The sequence below is a fragment of the Lolium rigidum genome, chromosome 5 (genome assembly GCF_022539505.1).
Source record: "Lolium rigidum isolate FL_2022 chromosome 5, APGP_CSIRO_Lrig_0.1, whole genome shotgun sequence".
Taxonomy (NCBI): Eukaryota; Viridiplantae; Streptophyta; class Magnoliopsida; order Poales; family Poaceae; genus Lolium; species Lolium rigidum.
Window position 1 is genome coordinate 162,607,738 of NC_061512.1, and position 16,774 is coordinate 162,624,511.

The window sequence follows — 16,774 nt, forward strand, 5'->3', positions numbered from 1 at the left end:
TAACACCAAAGCAGGTCGAAGAAAAGGAACCTAAAATAATCCTGCCAAACAAAAGGAGGAATGAAGCAGTGGACAAACTTTATTACCTCGTGGTGTGAATCAAGTACTGACAATATCTGGCAAATACTCACTGAAAGTTCCTTTTTCAGAAAATTTGTTGGAACACAAGCATATATCATACTTGGCTGCGATATCAAAAAAATCCTGTTCAAAGCGAATACTGATCCCAGTTCACATTAGCTGAAGTCCATTTGAAACATGATTTCTGATCCAACATGACATTCATACATACTATCTATTTATTATTTTAAAGGAAACAATATTCTCAAAATTTTAAATATTCATTCAGTAATACACACTGCTAGAACTGCTATTATAACATTAATTTTGGTAATTATTTTACTAAGATTAGATCCAGCTTTAAGGCACGGGCAAAATAATATATTTTTCCATTGAGAAATGGCCAAATAATATACAGTTACAAAGAACCAACAAAATGGAAGAGAAAATCAGTACACTGAACTACAAAGCCAAAAATATAGAGATCAGTAACTATACAAACATCGAAACCAAAGTATGCATGATTCAGAGTAAAAGAGCAAACCTGTCCAGAAAACCACAAACACAGTGGTTCCGCATGAACCTGTACAAAGAGCAGTCACAAGCTCACATTAGAAACAGACTAAAAAGCACAACTTGGGATCAAGAACAGCGCAACCCTGGATCGGGAAAGGGGATGGAGAAAATGTGTATGGAACCAACTTCAACCAGCCAACCACTGGTTCAGGCGTCAGCCATCCAAACCACGCAGCAACGCACCGCTTCCACTGCACCTAAGAAGAAACGGATGCTCAAGTGATTTCGAGTGATGGCACTACCAGATAATATTAAACAGAATATTTTAGAGCTCACTATTAGTATATAGGAAAATTTGTTTTGACTCACTAAAGATCCTAATGGATTTCAGTGAAGACATGTTTTTCACCTCATTGCCAGATTGCACACATCACATCCGGTTCATGATTCGAAGAACTAATCTTTCGTTCATATAAAGTTGACCAAATCACAATCCTAGAGTGATCCAAGCAAACAACTTCATATAACTAAGTGCCTTGATACGTATTAAATATTAACACATATGTACTCTTAATTTTTCTTGATATGATCTAGCCAAGAAACAATGGGCAAATATCACCTCAACATGGATTAAGTACTGCCCAGACCATCCAGAATTGTAGCCAAAGCAAATATAAATATGTGCATACAAAAGAAAAATAAAGCAGGTCATATAGCCCCGAAGAAGTGGCAACCCACATGGCAGGCTCGAAGAAGAATCTGGCCATGGAATTATGGAGGGTTAAACGGTGAACTCTGTGATGCATTTCAACTACTGAAACTTGAACTTAAGTTTTGTGAAAAATTCATAGACAGTACGATTGTTTCCAAGCCTTCAGCCCAAATGTGGGGAACTGCATGAATCCGCAGAAGTCGCCGGCGGTGTAGAACCACTGGAAAAAGCTCCAGAAGAAGCTGATCCCAAAGTACTTGAGGAAGCCCAGGACCTGCTTCCTGTTGTAAAGGTGAAACTTTTGAGTCAGTTGAGGTCATTGTTTCATTTCCTAAAACGTTGAGCAATTCAATTTCATCAGCGCACGTTGCTGGAATAAAAGAGCATGCCTTTTATATGCAGGTAAAATAAGAAAAGAGAGCATACTTTGCATTCTTATCTCCTTGAGGTGTGTGGAAGCCGTTTATGAGCACGGCAGTCGCAGTCCCACTTGGATAGGTTAGTTTATAGTCGATGACGAGCACCTGGAAACGAGTAGTATTTAGTTTCACCAAACACCAGTTAACTTAAAAGACGGATTGCGACTATTAGATCACTTGTAGAGTAGTAAAAGGTGTTTCTGATCAACACTACAATAACTAAATCTAGACCAGGTTATGTCAGCAGTGCACCGTAGCGTCACGCACTGATACAAGTGAGAAGAGGAGAAAACAATGGTTCCAGTGATGGAACGATCTTCCGACTAATGCCAAAGTTTGAGTACTTTTCGGACAGTAACGGCAAGAAAACCCCGGCCCAGAAAAATTCAGTAAGTGCGGCTCAAATCGTCAACTGGTAAACGCTGACGAATAGTAGGACATGGAAAGATCAGAGGTGAAGGGTGGGGAAAGTGTGGGAATGGAATCTTACGTACCTTTCTGAGGGGGAGCAAGGTGAGGAGGCCGACGAAGCTGACGGCGAGGAGGAAGCCCATCATCCATCCGATGCCGGGGTCCTTGTAGCTCCCCGGCACATTCCCCGGCGTGCTGGCCCCGGCCAGCTCGTAGGTCTTCTTGTCCAGCCCCAGCAAGAAGGACCCGAACCCGCCTGCAAGGCATGGATTAATGAGCGAATTAATCGAGATTCGGAAACTAATTAACGCAATGGCGGCCTGGTGTGCTCGAATGGGGAAAGAAATACTAATCGGTTAGTTCGATGGGAGGGGAGGCGGGCGGCTTACCGCCGAATCCGATGGTGTAGCAGGCGACGATGCAGGTCTGGACGACGGTGTTCTCCTGTCGCGTGAAGGGGCGTGAGGCAATGCCGAGTCGGTGGAGCACGTGCGTCCATCCGCGGAGCGCGAGGAAGGCGAGCATCGCGGCGGAGACGTTGAGCGTGGGCACGATCCCCGTGGTGAGGCTGAGCTTCATGACGATGACGGTGTAGACGACGCCGATGAGCAGCGCCGCCACCAGGCCGCGGGCCGTCAGCTGCTCGCGCCACGGCGGGACGCGCTCCGCCGCGCGCGCCGCGGCCGGCTCCGACTCCATGTCCGCCCCGGCCTCGCGCGGCGCCTTCTCGATCTCGACGGCTCCCGCGCCGCCCAGCTCGTGGCGGTCCATGCCCGCGGCCCGCGGGACGAGCAGCTCGAGCTCTCCGGCGGCGGCGGCGGCGGCGCCTGCGGGTTTGGGAGGGAGACGCAGGCGTGAGTTCATCTACACTAGAGGAAGAGGGAGAGGAGATAAGGGAGCAGGAGAGCACGAGCGGTGGGGCGATGGCCGAGGACGGGGAAGGCCGCCGCCGCCGCGGATCGGCCTAGCGCCGGCCCGTCTCTGGCCGCGCCAGGCGGCTCCGGTCGCCGCCGCCACCGCCGCCTCCGGTCGTCGCGGATCCGCCCCGCGTCGGCCCGTCTCTGGCCACGCTCAGCGCCTCCGGTCGCCGCCGCCATCCGCCCTCCCTTGATCTCGCCATCAGCTCCTCGACGGATGCATGGAGGAGATCTGCCGGCGAGGTGGGGAGACGAGGCCTGGGAGGAGGAGAAGGGCGGGTGGCGGCCTAGGAGGTGGAGCGGCGCTGGGCAGAACGGAATTGGGGGGAGGAGGACGGTAGGGGATTGGTAGGAGGAGACGCGCGAGACGATTGGGAGCGAGAGATCGGGCCGAGGGGGGCCTTTTCGCGACCCATGGATAAAAAGTGGGTCTGCGGGAGGGCCTCAGCGTCCTGGACGGAACGACGGCCGAGATCACGCCACGTCAGCTCGATCGGACGGCCCAAAATCCAAACGCCTGTGAGAGCTCCATGGGGATGTAGCAATCATACCGTGGGACTAGATTTTGATGTGCGCCTTGGCGCACGATCCCGTAAAGTTTGTGTCAATCTTCATATTATATATATTTGTGTGCCTTGGCGCACGATCCCGTGTAGTTTATGCCAATGTTCATTTTGTGTAACGACGATAAAATTAACTACCAATATGATAAAATATTTCTTAGTTATACAAAACAACACACAAAACTACCTCACATGATATGACCAATCTAATATAAAATCGCTGCTATGTAATCAGGAAATCAACGGGAGATCAACCAAGTATTTAAGCAGATGCCAATCTTTGAGATTTATATTCATATATGTCATCTCAAAAACAGGCATCTCTGGGGAACACATGAAAATACATACCAATGGTAATCTTAGTAAGAGCAAAGCACATTGCTCCAAAACACATAAAAGTTACATATTAGAGAGCACATGGAAATACACATCACTGGTAGTCTAAGCTAGAGCAAAGCACACGGCCATATATACATAAATGTTACATATACAAAAGGCTGGGGAAAATACGGCTGGTAGATGCATGTATTCTTCTGGCACAACCTTTTTAATTGGGAAAGCAACACATTTCGCATATTATTCTCCGAAGCTCAATCTCTAACCTTCTTGAGTTGCAGGGTCTAACTGTCAGGACAAATATAGATAGATACCGTGATCTTTTAACTGTCCCAGAAAACATTAGCTACACATTACCACTGAGGAGCCACGTACCACTGTAAATAGCAGGTTATGGAAGTGGCAAGCATGTTCAATGTATTGGTCAATGAGAAAAAATGTTAATGGATCTAAATAAGAGTACTAAGGAGCCACGTACCACTGTAAACCACAGCAGTTCTCATTTTCTCAAAATGGAGGCAAATACACCTTTTTTGAATCAACACAATTCATGCCTTTATCACTTCATATTTTGAGGTTTCCAATACTAATTGATGACTTCTGGATGCAGAATTAGGGATAAGCTTCTACTCCTCTATTCAGAGCTCTTCTAATATCATAACCCCGTAATATAATTGTCAGGCCATTGGTTAGGACTTTGTATCAGTGAGTTTCAAAATTTTGAACCACTACCAACTCGAATAGTCTTTGTTTTTTGCTTTCATAAAGGCATACACCTAATGCTTTGTAATACCTATCATGGGCATTTCCTTTTTAACAAACAAAAAAACATGACTGGATCTGGACATTATTTTTCCAATGCATAAAAAGCCAAACCAAACTATCTGCATGCCAATCTGCAAATAAATAGAAATGAGATGTGGGCAATGTTAGCTCAAAATATTGCATGAAAAAAGTTTTTGTACTACATAATATAGATTTACTTTTCTTCAGACAAATGGACTTCCGAAAAACGTAAAACACGAAAGATGTGATGTTTATAGGCAAGACTGGGTCACTTATCGCCGTCATGTAATTTCTTCAAGGATTGCAGCACCAAGGAAAAGGCATACATTCCATTAGTAACCTCGACATAAGGCATTGCTCTTGCCTTCTCAAGAAAGCTTTCCCTGAAAAAATACATAAATATTTTGACCGCATTTACTCGACGGGTAAAAGAGGAAGTAAGCTTAGATAGATTGGTAAAGTCTAAAGATAAGAAACCAGAAAATGTAAAGGTGACACATCAATTGATAATTAAAGGATATGTTCAACAACATATGAAGCTGAGAGTGAGAGTACATTATAATGATCTCCTTTTTGTAACAGATTCATTGGTTTAAAGTACATGTATGACCAAAGAAGAGCCGCTCATCATGCACCCTCTTTGTTGGATCAGTTTTCAGAGTTACCCCATGAACGAAAACACGGGATAATAACTACTATCTAAAATTCCAGAACATGCTGATTAAAATTATATATTGTAGCATGCGAAAGTAATACTATTTATTCGCTCAAACTGAATGTGGCTTTTCATTTTGAGAATTTAATCTATAGTTTCAATCATGAAACGTCCTGACCTCTAAACCCTTTGCCTTGAAGATGTGGTTCATATCCAGAGATGCGATCATACATGCCATATTTTGTCCATGAACCTGCGTTTTAATAGTATTATAAGAAAATCAGATGCAGAATTTTTAGAGTAAAACAAAATTAAAGCACACTCCAAACCACCATAACAAAGGTTTATCTGCAGTGCATAAATTTTTAATCTGAACAAAAAGATCCCATCTCTCAAATACACTGTAGCTTGCAATGGATTTTAGTGTAGCCAGATAAAATTATTTTGGCATCCCTGCCAAATTGTACATTGAGCATAAGTATCTGATCCATGGATCTGAATACTAATTATAAAGTGAATAACGCCACAAATTTTAGCACAATGTTGGTCAATACGCCACTACAACAAATAGCCTTATAAAATTTTAGGCCTTTATCCGAACTATATTCCAACAGATACACCCTTAATTTTGCTTTAGAACATAAAATCATATAGATCGTAAAAAAAAGATAAAATCATATAGAGGAACACATGAGACATTTTCTTACCCCGTAGATTAAATCAGTACATGTATAGAGAAGGCACAGAAACGGTAAACCACGTGAACCAATGGTTCTTGATAAGTGAACGGAAGATTTCTCTTGCGACCACACATACACATATCCGTGTAATTGCACGATAGCATATAGCAAGGAAAAAAACATATATGTGAAAACAATAAACGTCATCCAAGTTGGTCACCTGAGACCTGACGATGCTTCCGTTGCACATCTTGTTTAGTCAGAACATATTGCTCAAACATGTCGTTTATGGCCTAGCTGAAATTCATGGACAAACTCAAGAACCGAGGAGACCGAGAAAATTGCCACAAATCAATTGTCCTCTATATAGAACAATTTACAGCCACCAAGATCTTCATACTCGATTAGATTTATATATCAAACATGCATCAAAAACAAGGGAGAGTACTGTAGAACAACTGACAATGTGATATACTACAAATACATGATAAAATGTATTTATGTTGAGCAGTACAAAAAAAATACCCATGGCTGGAGCGTACCGGCTGATATATATAGGCCCTAGAGGTTGTTGATCTTTCCATGAACTGGGATGTCGCCATTGACTAATGCAATTCCACATCTGTGAGCACCATTACGTCAACCGCCGTGCACGACGGAGGCTAAGATTTCAGACCTCCATCTCTCCAGAATCTCCGCTATGTTGCGCTGCTAGCTGGAGACCTCAGTGATGGTGAAAAAGCGGGGAAGGTCAGGCAGTCTAGCACAACGTATCGGGGATGTGCAAGACAGACGGAGCTCCACCAGTTTCTCCTCCCAGCAATGGCGACGACACGATGTGCAGCAACAGTTTGATCAGCAGGCTCTTACCGTCAGGCACCAGCGCTCCTCCCAACGCCAGCACAATGTGTGGTGGTGGTGCCTCCCGCCAACCACCAACAGTACTTTTGCAATGATGAATGCATAAAATCACTGAAAATGCAGACATACGGTGAATATGTTACCATGTCAGCACATGCATTTTTAGCCTTGTAACCCTAATAGAAGATTTTCAGACTTTGACATGGAAAAAGTTAGTAGTAATTTTGGAAAGCAACTAACCTATTGAAAGCTACTCATTTGGCACTTGCATGACAATATGTAGATCATTTTAACTTTATCTCCAACTATGTTAAAAACTTAATGAAGATTGTAGTACCTTCAGATCAGACGATCTGGCCATCAGACACATAAGCTTGGACCTGCCCATGAAATATGTATGTTAAGCAACCAAAAATAGTTTTGTAACGGACAGAGAATATAACACCTTTTCCTCAGGCATATCACAAACCAAGTCTTATTAATCATGTAGAAGGAAATGCACGCAACTCAGTAGAAAAATGTACATAAATAAAAGAGCACCAAACTACACAATTAAAGTGGGCATTACTAAGTTCGTGAAGAGAAGGGGATAAAAATAACCTACACAAAAACGATGTTATTTCATCAAATAAGGGAAAATATATGTCCATGAATGAGGAATATATCAGCGGAGAGAGGCTGCAGCTGATCTACTGGAGCGCACTTTATGTCCTGGTAAGGTACCACATAGAGCATTTAGAGCTAAAAGCAAGTGTGTTAGGTTGGTGACATGCTTCATACAATAAAATGAACTAAAAATCATGGCAAGCATCTCGGGAGAAACCGAATGAATTTAGTAATTTAGCAGACAGTACGAGAGGTTTTCAGTAAAGCATGGCAGAGCAAAGGGATTATCTGCCTTTAAGGATAGCAAGGTTTTCAGTATATGAGTAGCCAAAATTATGATATATTTTTTCCTTGACCACTTTCAGGTGCAAGCAAATATTTTGTGGCTTCCCTTGGTTCCCAAACATGAACATGACCACAATGCATGTAGATGCATTATTGTTTCACATGCTTTCTCTTCTTTCATAGTACTGCAAAATAAAAGCACGTGCAGCAACCTACTCTGTAAGTAATCATAGAAGCATGGCAGAGCAAAGGGATTATCTGCCTTTAAGGATAGCAAGGTTTTCAGTATATATGGATTTATACCTATAGTTTTCTAACAACGATATGTACAACCATCGCTTATAAATAGTAATTAGGGGCTTTCTCCCAAGGAAAATGAACTATGGTATTATCCAAATGGATTTCTACGCTATTAGTATCTAAAGACCATTTAGAGCTAAAAGCAAGTGTGTTAGGTTGGTGACACGCTTCATACAATAAAATGACCTAAAAATCATGGCAAGCATCTCGGGAGAAACCGAATGAATTTAGTAATTTAGAAGACAGTACGAGAGGTTTTCAGTAAAGCATGGCATAGCAAAGGGATTATCTACCTTTAAGGATAGCAAGGTTTTCAGTATATGAGTAGCCAAAATTATGATATGTTTTTTCCTTGACCACTTTCAGGTGAAAGCAAATATTTTGTGGCTTCCCTTGGTTCCCAAACATGAACATGACCACAATGCATGTAGATGCATTATTGTTTCACGTGCTTTCTCTTCTTTCATAGTACTGCAAAATAAAAGCACGTGCAACAACCTACTCTGCAAGTAATCATAGAAGCCCTCCCTGTGGCTACCGATGGCCCACACGGACAAATTTTGAAAAGTTATAGTCGCAAGCAAAGTTTAATACTGTGATATACGAGCTGAGCTAGGTAGTGTATTTCTCTAGTTCAGAAAAGCCAGTACTATTTGCTATTACAAATTTTCCATATAAAGAGATACTCAAAGTAATGAAGATGCATTCATGGACATGAAGTTCAATGTGATGGATACAAATTCTCTAGATCCTTAATTGTTCAAAGCATAACATATAAAGAGAAACTACAGGATTTGGGTCACCAGTTGATGGCACAATACTCCAGAGAAAAGAAAGTAATATCCCAATTGAGCAACTCTAAGAATAACATGTGACCATTAGTTACAGCAAGTTGCTTGTAGCTAATCCATACATCAAAGAGACGACAAGGGCATATTTTATTCATATACTACTTCGGTTCACCACAAGACTCTTACAGGTCATATATTTAATAGCACATATATTTGTAGGGATGTGAATTCTACCAGAATACCAGATTAAATATGCAGTACATTTTATTCAGTTAAATGGATAGGGGACTAACTTATTGCTTGCAAAATAATAGAACTCACCTTTTTGCTCTGATATAAGATCAACAGATTCCATCAAGGCCAACTAATAATTTGTAAATTGCAGTTCTAATCCAAATAAATGAGGCGGTCTTCTATGCCACTGCATAATCTTTATATCTCCTATTCTCTGTTGTGGATACGACAAGTTATGGCATATACAGACAGCTTCTGGACCATCCCCTTTTAAAAAATGGCACGCATGTTTATTGAGATGCATAAGTAGAAAATAGAGTTCTCAAGACAATCCCCCATCGTCTCACTGGCCGACCTTGACCCCTGTTATTTTTGGGTCATATCTAGTATTCAAAGTTTGCCTCGATTTGGTACCGCTCGCGCAGCCCGCACCGAAACAGTGAACAAAATGCAATTGATCCAGCTAAATACACTTGACACTATCAAATAAGATACGCTTTTCTTTATAACCGTAAATAAGGGATCCTTGTACTACCTCACGAGGGACACCTCACATGCCTACCATATCCAGTAATCTGATGTTCATGGCCACTAATGCAGAAATCAGTAGCCAATGAGTCAAACACATAACCAATGGAGAACATTCATAAACTTCAATTAAAAAATATATGCATAGTTCGGAACTAAATAGCATATAGGGTCTAACATAACGGTATAAATCATGAATGCATGATTCTCCAAAACAGGTAATTTCATAGAAAATAAACATTGGAATATAGAATGATACCTGCTATAGCGTTTGAGTAACAACAATTTAATTTTTTTGAAATGAAATGCCTAGTGCTTCAAATTAACATGTATCTCCATTCAAGCAGTATACTCTAGTAATAATAGTATAAATATGCCATGAGATTTACGAACCAAAGAACTAAAAAAGAATCTGAGTGTCTGACACAATCATTATCATACGCACTTCTTAACAGCATATTTCTTAAAATTACCACGGTACAGTTAACAAATTATGCAACCGATTCAACTCACAAGGACTTCATGATACCAGGCTAAAAGGCTCTCCAAGGTACTGCATATACAAAATCATACAGCTTAGTACCATATCCCATATTTCCAATTTTCTCTGAAATGTTTCCTAGCTCCTAGTAACAGTACGCCAAGCACCACAAAGCCATGGACAACAGGAGGCCAAATGAATTTTCTTTATGAAAGGGTAGTGAACTAAAAATATAGAAGTGAATTCCACAGGACAGGAGGGGCGATTCAGAACCTGATGGGTCCCTATTGTTACTCTGAGGACAGGCGTGTTTGGGAGACCAAATACGCATCTTGAAGCAGATTGTCCTGACCTGAGATTGCAGAATGCTACAATCGCAAATGTCACTCTTTTTCTTAAAATAAGCCAGCTCTGTAGAAAGGCAGAGGTAACTATGGTTGTCTTTCTGTGAAAGCTATTGATTTCCCCGACCCCTTCTCCTGCGATTAGTTCTTGTTCTCCTCCGAGAAGCACAACTTTACTTCACATCGAGTAGCCAACAATTTCAGTACGGGAACACTGATCTAGCATGATACACATCAGTACGGGAACACTGATCTAGCATTGATATACATGTAAAGTGAGGAAACATAAGGTGTACAGATAGGTACATGCGGTTACTAACTACTATTTAGTTCATGGAGGAATTTACTTCTTGATTTTTTTTTCTCTTTCATCTCCTGGACAACATAAAAAATGGTAATCAAGAACAACTCGAAACACCAAAAACATGTCATTTACTTAGACCTTCTAGACAAATTATAAGAGTTAGATGCATATAGAAACTTTGGAATGGAAAACACAACCTCCTTGCTTCTGATTGCCATATGTCCTGGAGGAGGACCAGGCAGTACTTGTGATGGAAGAGCAACATATTTGACCCACCCAATCTTCAGCTCATAGTCGTACAACACCTAAGATAAATAATTTCAGTAAATTACAAGCAAAAGTAGAAGTAGTATTTCAAAAGTACGAACATGATACTATTTCAAGCTATCCTATGGCTACATCATGATTGCCACTACATGGAATGGAAATGCACATTAACCTATCATTTAATCCTGGGCTGCCTGTCCTCCTGCTCTATTCATGAATTCAATAAACCCACAATTCTGTCTTTTGCTTTCTACATACGTTCAAGCTAGGTCACATTATCTTGACACTTGCCATAGGTTCAAACCGACCAAATGTACTCAAATGAAAATTCTAATCCACCTAACACCATATGGTACATATTGCACGGTTAAGCTAACTGTGATGCATATACACTTAAAATTATGTCTAGCCGGAACAAGAACGGCACAGAAAATAAACCTTAGGAGAGAGAGTGCCAACATATAAGTTTGTGGTTTGAGGATCGATGTCTCCAAATGAACCTGGTAACCTCCCACTGGAATCAGATTCATTTGTTAATTCATCAAACTGGGTAGAGTGATGCAGGTAAAAGTTCCAAGCATCAGTATACCATATACAAGGACAAACTACAAGAATTCTGAGAAAGAAATATGGGAAGCAATCACAAATTTATCCCGTCAGCTAGAAACCTATTTAAAACAATTTCTAGAAGTTTGCCAGCCATGATAGATTTCCTAACATTCTAGTCAACCAAGAGAATATTATAGCACACTGAATCTAACGATATAATCAAAATTGCCATCTGATTTATTTCATATGATGTCTAGTGGAATGAACCGAAAGTCGCATATACGAATACCCACCATGGAGGCGTCACCGTGTCGGCTGCCACGTTCTTTTCTCGAAGCTCTTTCTCCAACCTCAGTTCCTCCATGACATTATCTATTGCATGTGGCTTCCCTTTTTTCCTTTTCCTTTGGCCGCTCATCTTCCTTCTGCATGTCAAGGTAAATGATTAACCAAAGAACCATACTGAAAACTGAGGCAATCAATTCGCATATGCGTCCCAACATCTTTCTGTGTCTCTCCTGAATGATGGTGGCAAAAAAGATGGAACATACCTGGATAAAATTATGCTATATATAAGATATGTATTATGCTCGGTTAGGTGTCTTCTTCTCCAATTCCTTGTCGGCTCCTTTTAACCAAACCAGCAACGCCTCGTCCTCCATGTAGCCACGCTGCTGATGCTCTGCAATCACCTGTCCTCGCTGAATCGGAAGCCTCGCGGAATCGTTGAGCGTGAGAGTTGCTTTGCTTATCTTTTCAAGTAGAAAGTAAATCTGTTCATTTCACTACATATGCATGTATTTCAAATAAACAAAGGTACAGAGCAAAATACTGCTACTTTTGATTAAATAAAGTAGAAATAAACATGAGTCAACTTGCATCTGAATAACATGGACAAACTAAAATCAGAATTAGAATGGGATTCAGTTGGAGCTTACATACAAATGATGTGGAAAACCCGGCCTATGCTGATCCCTTTGCCTCCTCACGCTAGGAGGAACACTGTAAATGGCACCCAACGCTTGCTAGAGGACTCACGTTCTTGTCATACCTACCAGCAGTAACATGGAAAAATTTAGCCACAAGGAGTGGGGGAGGAGACAAGGAGGCCAAGAGGAGGGGGCAGCGCAGCAGCGACCGCCGGCGTGCATCACCCTGGCAAGCTCCCTCGGCACAAGTGGCGCCCCCATAGCCAGGGTAATTTACCAACGAATCGTGCAGCAGCAGTAGCGCCCACGCCCCCATGGCCGCGCGAACTCGAGGAGAGAAGAGGGCGGGGCGGAGCACAACAGGGGAAACAACGGCGTGGAGGAGGGAGCAGCGCCGCAGCGATGGAGACGGGCTGGTGGAGCCCTCCATCCTTCTGGCGCCGGTCGACGGCCTGGCGGCGCCTCCCCGCTCGCGTCGATGCGTGCCTGCTCGTCGCGGGGGTGCTGCGAGCGCTAGGGCGCTTGTCGACGGCCTGGCGGCGTCCTCCCCTGCACCCCATGCGTCCCATCGTCGTGGTCGTCCGTCCCCACTGTGTGCATGGCTGCGGCGGCCCGGCGGCGGCCCGGCGGCGGAGGTTGCGGGTGGAAGAGGCGAGGACGAGGGAAGGGGAGGAGAAGCGACGGGGGCGGCGGCGGCTGCGGGGTTGGCTGGTGGATGCGTGCGGATTGGGGAGAGATGCTAGGGTTTTATGTGGGATGACTTTTATACCATCGTGGCCCAATCGCTGGCTCGAAACGAGACGAAGCAACCGGCCAGCCCTTCCGTGCCTAGTGGCGTGCGTGGATGGCCTGAGAAGGCCCCTATGGGGGGCATCTATTATATCTCTCAATGCTGATGTTGCAACCACGCGCCAAGAGGGTCAACTTGGTGCCTCTTTCAAGTACACACGGACACCGGCCGGTAGCACATTTCAGCTCTTTATAGATAGAGCCCGCCGATGTGCTCAACAAAGAATACACGGACACACAGTCACTCTTTGCCTGGACAGATTCATCACTTGTTAACACAATCAGAAGCAGCGACCTGAAACAGCAAAGTAATCCTCACCACCTGATAGCCAAAGACACCGTGATGTGCGGAGCGGAGGTCATCCCAAACGGCCATGGTCGCCCCGGCCAAGCCCCGTCTCCGGGGAAGAGGAAAATGCGCGGCAGCAGGCTCGCGGATGAGGATTTTGAAGCCTGGGAGGCCGAGTTCCAGGAGTTCATGGCCGCCGCTGACGAGGAGGAGGACATTGAGCCGTTCTTGCCAGGTCTTGTACAGCACTGCTGCTGCGACTCTCCCGCACGAGCACGAGAATTTTCAGCTCAGTTTGTGATGTGTGTATGCAGGTGTCCCGGCGGAGTCCTGCAAGCCGGAGCACCGTTCGCCGGTCATTGCGAAGCCAAAGCGGCGTAGGGTGAGTCCTAGCCACCCGTACCGCGGCATCCGGCAGCGAGCATGGGGGAGGTGGTCGGCGGAGATCCGTGACCCCACCAAGGGCGTCCGCGTCTGGATCGGCACCTTCGACACCGCGGCGGACGCTGCGCGCGCCTACGACGCCGAGGCGCTGCGCATCCACGGCACGAAGGCCAGGACCAACTTCCCTGCTGGCACGGCGGCGCCGGCACCGGCGCCGCGCAGTCAACTTCCTGGGATGTCTCCTTGCAGAGCCGTCTGCGGCAGGGACAACGTAGCCCGTGCGACGGAGAGTGCCTCGACGTCGTCGTCGTCCGAGGTCTGCAGCAACGCCCCGGCGCGCATACTGTTGGAGTGCTGCTCGGACGACGTGATGGAGAGCCTCCTCGCCGGCTCCGACATGGCAGGCACCATCGACTTCTGGAGCGTCCGTTTCCCAAGCTAATAATTCATGAAATAACGGGACCTGGTAAGCGGATTCTAGTAGCATAAGTTACATACAGACAACGTTTGTTGCTTCTTTCTTATTCGTTTTTGTTTGTGTTAACAGGGGAACAGCTTGGTTTGATGCTTGTATAATTCCACTGATCGATCTGTTCAAATCTGCGCTTTCAGGTGTGTTACCGTAGAATTCAGCAACTTGTGCCACTTTGTGCTTTACTTTCGAATTTTGATCCCATTCTTTTTGGAGAATGCTTGATGTGTGCCTGCAAAGTATTGTGTGCGGTTGAACCAGCCAAGAACTCAAGATCCTAGATGGATGTGAAACAAACAAAGAGTGTTATGATACCAATATATGCCTTCAGGCTTGACAATTTACATGTTGTTCTACATCCTTTTGTAATAATAAGTCGACCTCTGTTTTCCAGAGGATTAAAAATACTAGCACTTGATGAAAACGGAGAACCCACTACTGAGACGAGTGTAGTGGAACATATATAGTCACTACGGGAGAATTGCCGTATGCCGACGGCCAGGCGATGTGCCGACGGCCAAATGTCGGGGCCGTCGGCACAGTAGCCTCCGCAGCGCGGCGACGAGGATGACCGTCGGCGCTAAATTGGCCGTCGGTACAGGCTGGATGTGCCGACGGTCACCGTCGGCACAGTTCTGGTCGTCGGCACAGGACCAGTCTGGCCATCGGCACAACATTTTTTTTCCTTTTTTTTCCACTACAGACCTGTGCCGACGGTTTAACCGTCGGCATAGCTTTTTCCTATTTCTCCATGGCAGTCTTCAAAAAAGCATAACTAAATCATTCTAACTCGAGAAAAATAAGTATAATATATCAAATTTTGCAGAAAAACAAGATCTATCATAGAAAAATATCAAAAATGGAATATTTTGAATACCTAAATAAATTTTCTTAGAAATGATCTATAATGTTCGAGGTTTCATGGCTTTCACACACGCCAAAAATGAAAAATGGTCGCTCGTGGGTCGGATTAGAAATCCACGTCTGGGGTATTGCTTACCATCCTAGGGCTCGCACACGTGCCAAATATGACCTCGTTTCGGCAAATTTTGCCATGCCGAGGCCGTTTTCCACCTCATTTCTCCTGAAATCCATAGAACCCCGGACGTGATAGCTCTTTTCGTGAAGGGTTTTCCAAAATAATTGCCACATCCCAGTTTTGACAAACGAAATAGTTACTATGACATATAAAATGACGACACGCAGCTCCGTGGGATTTTTTTGACTTCGTTCAAATTGCCATCTTGCCAAAACAGCCCCCCCCAGGACATGCGGTATCGCCGTACCGGGAGTGCGGGTGCACCCATTCGCGAAAAAACTAAACGAACAAAAATTAGCACATATAATGATGCGTCGTAGAACTAAAAACATTTTTTCCGGAATTTCTGGAGTGACGGATAGTTGAGCCCTAGTTCAAATCCGGTCAGTTTCCAGCGGATTCGGCGGGACACCGCCGGAAGCCGCATGGGTTCCCAAAAAGCTAATGTGTGCACATGCCATGTGATAGGTGGTGCGTAGGTGGTCTACTATCATTGCACGGAGGTTTCACGTCATATTAAAATGCGCCTCATGTAGCTGCTTCACAAATAAAAACCGTTTGGGCACGCTAAAAATGAAACGATGGTCGCCCGTGCGTCGTATTAGAAATCCGCACCCGGGGTCTTGCTTCCCATCCTAGGGCCCACACACGTGCCAAATATGACCTCGTTTCGGGAAACTATGCCATGCTGAGGCGGTTTCCCACCTCATTTCCCCTGAAATCCATAGAACTCCGGACGTGATAGCCCTTTTCATGAAGGGTTTTTCAAAATAATTGTCGTATCCCAGTTTTGACAAACGGAATAGTTACCATGACATATAAAATGACGCCACGCGGCTCCGTGGGATTTTTTTGACTTCGTTCAAATTGCCATCTGGTCAAAACAGGACCCCAGGGACATGCGGTACCGTCGTACCGGGCGTGCGGGTGCACCCATTCGCGAACAAACTAAACGGACAAAAATTAGCACATATAATGATGCGTCGTAGAACTAAAAACACTTTTTCCCGAATTTCTGGAGTGACGGATAGTTGAGGCCTAGTTCAAATCCGGCCAGTTTCCAGCGGATTCGGCGGGACACCGCTGGAAGCCGCATGGGTTCTCAAATAGCTAACGCGTGTACATTACATGTGATAGCTAGTGCGTAGGTGGTCTACTATCATCGCACGGAGGTTTCACGTCATAGTAAAATGCGCCCCATGTAGCTGCTTCACAAATAAAAAACGTTTGAGCACGCTAAAAATGAAAAGATGGTTGCCCGTGGGCC

At 44.3% G+C, this 16,774-nt stretch overlaps 2 protein-coding genes and 1 long non-coding RNA gene across 4 annotated transcripts; 1 reads left to right on the plus strand and 2 right to left on the minus strand.

Moving 5' to 3' along the window:
* Positions 1–430: 430 nt before the first annotated feature.
* Positions 431–2,982, minus strand: LOC124656626 (probable metal-nicotianamine transporter YSL16). Its single transcript, XM_047195336.1, has 6 exons — positions 2,508–2,982; positions 2,202–2,374; positions 1,715–1,812; positions 1,435–1,569; positions 1,315–1,335; positions 431–833 (listed from the first exon to the last, which is right to left on the minus strand). Exons 1-6 carry the CDS (start codon positions 2,980–2,982, stop codon positions 791–793), a joined length of 945 nt encoding a protein of 314 aa, XP_047051292.1. The 3' UTR covers positions 431–790.
* A 7,612-nt stretch (positions 2,983–10,594) lies between these two features.
* On the minus strand, positions 10,595–12,000 carry LOC124658277. Of its 2 annotated transcripts, XR_006989106.1 has the most exons (4): positions 11,899–12,000; positions 11,495–11,556; positions 10,987–11,094; positions 10,595–10,860 (listed from the first exon to the last, which is right to left on the minus strand). It is a non-coding gene; the product is annotated as an uncharacterized LOC124658277 (long non-coding RNA). The 2 variants fall into 2 exon arrangements; XR_006989105.1 differs by lacking the exon at positions 11,899–12,000 and having other exon boundaries at positions 11,516–11,891.
* Positions 12,001–13,556: 1,556 nt separating this feature from the next.
* LOC124658262 (ethylene-responsive transcription factor 1-like) lies at positions 13,557–14,910 on the plus strand. The gene is made up of 3 exons (XM_047196643.1): positions 13,557–13,847; positions 13,927–14,462; positions 14,544–14,910. Exons 1-2 carry the CDS (start codon positions 13,667–13,669, stop codon positions 14,436–14,438), a joined length of 693 nt encoding a protein of 230 aa, XP_047052599.1. The 5' UTR covers positions 13,557–13,666; the 3' UTR covers positions 14,439–14,462; positions 14,544–14,910.
* The last annotated feature ends 1,864 nt before the right edge of the window (positions 14,911–16,774 follow it).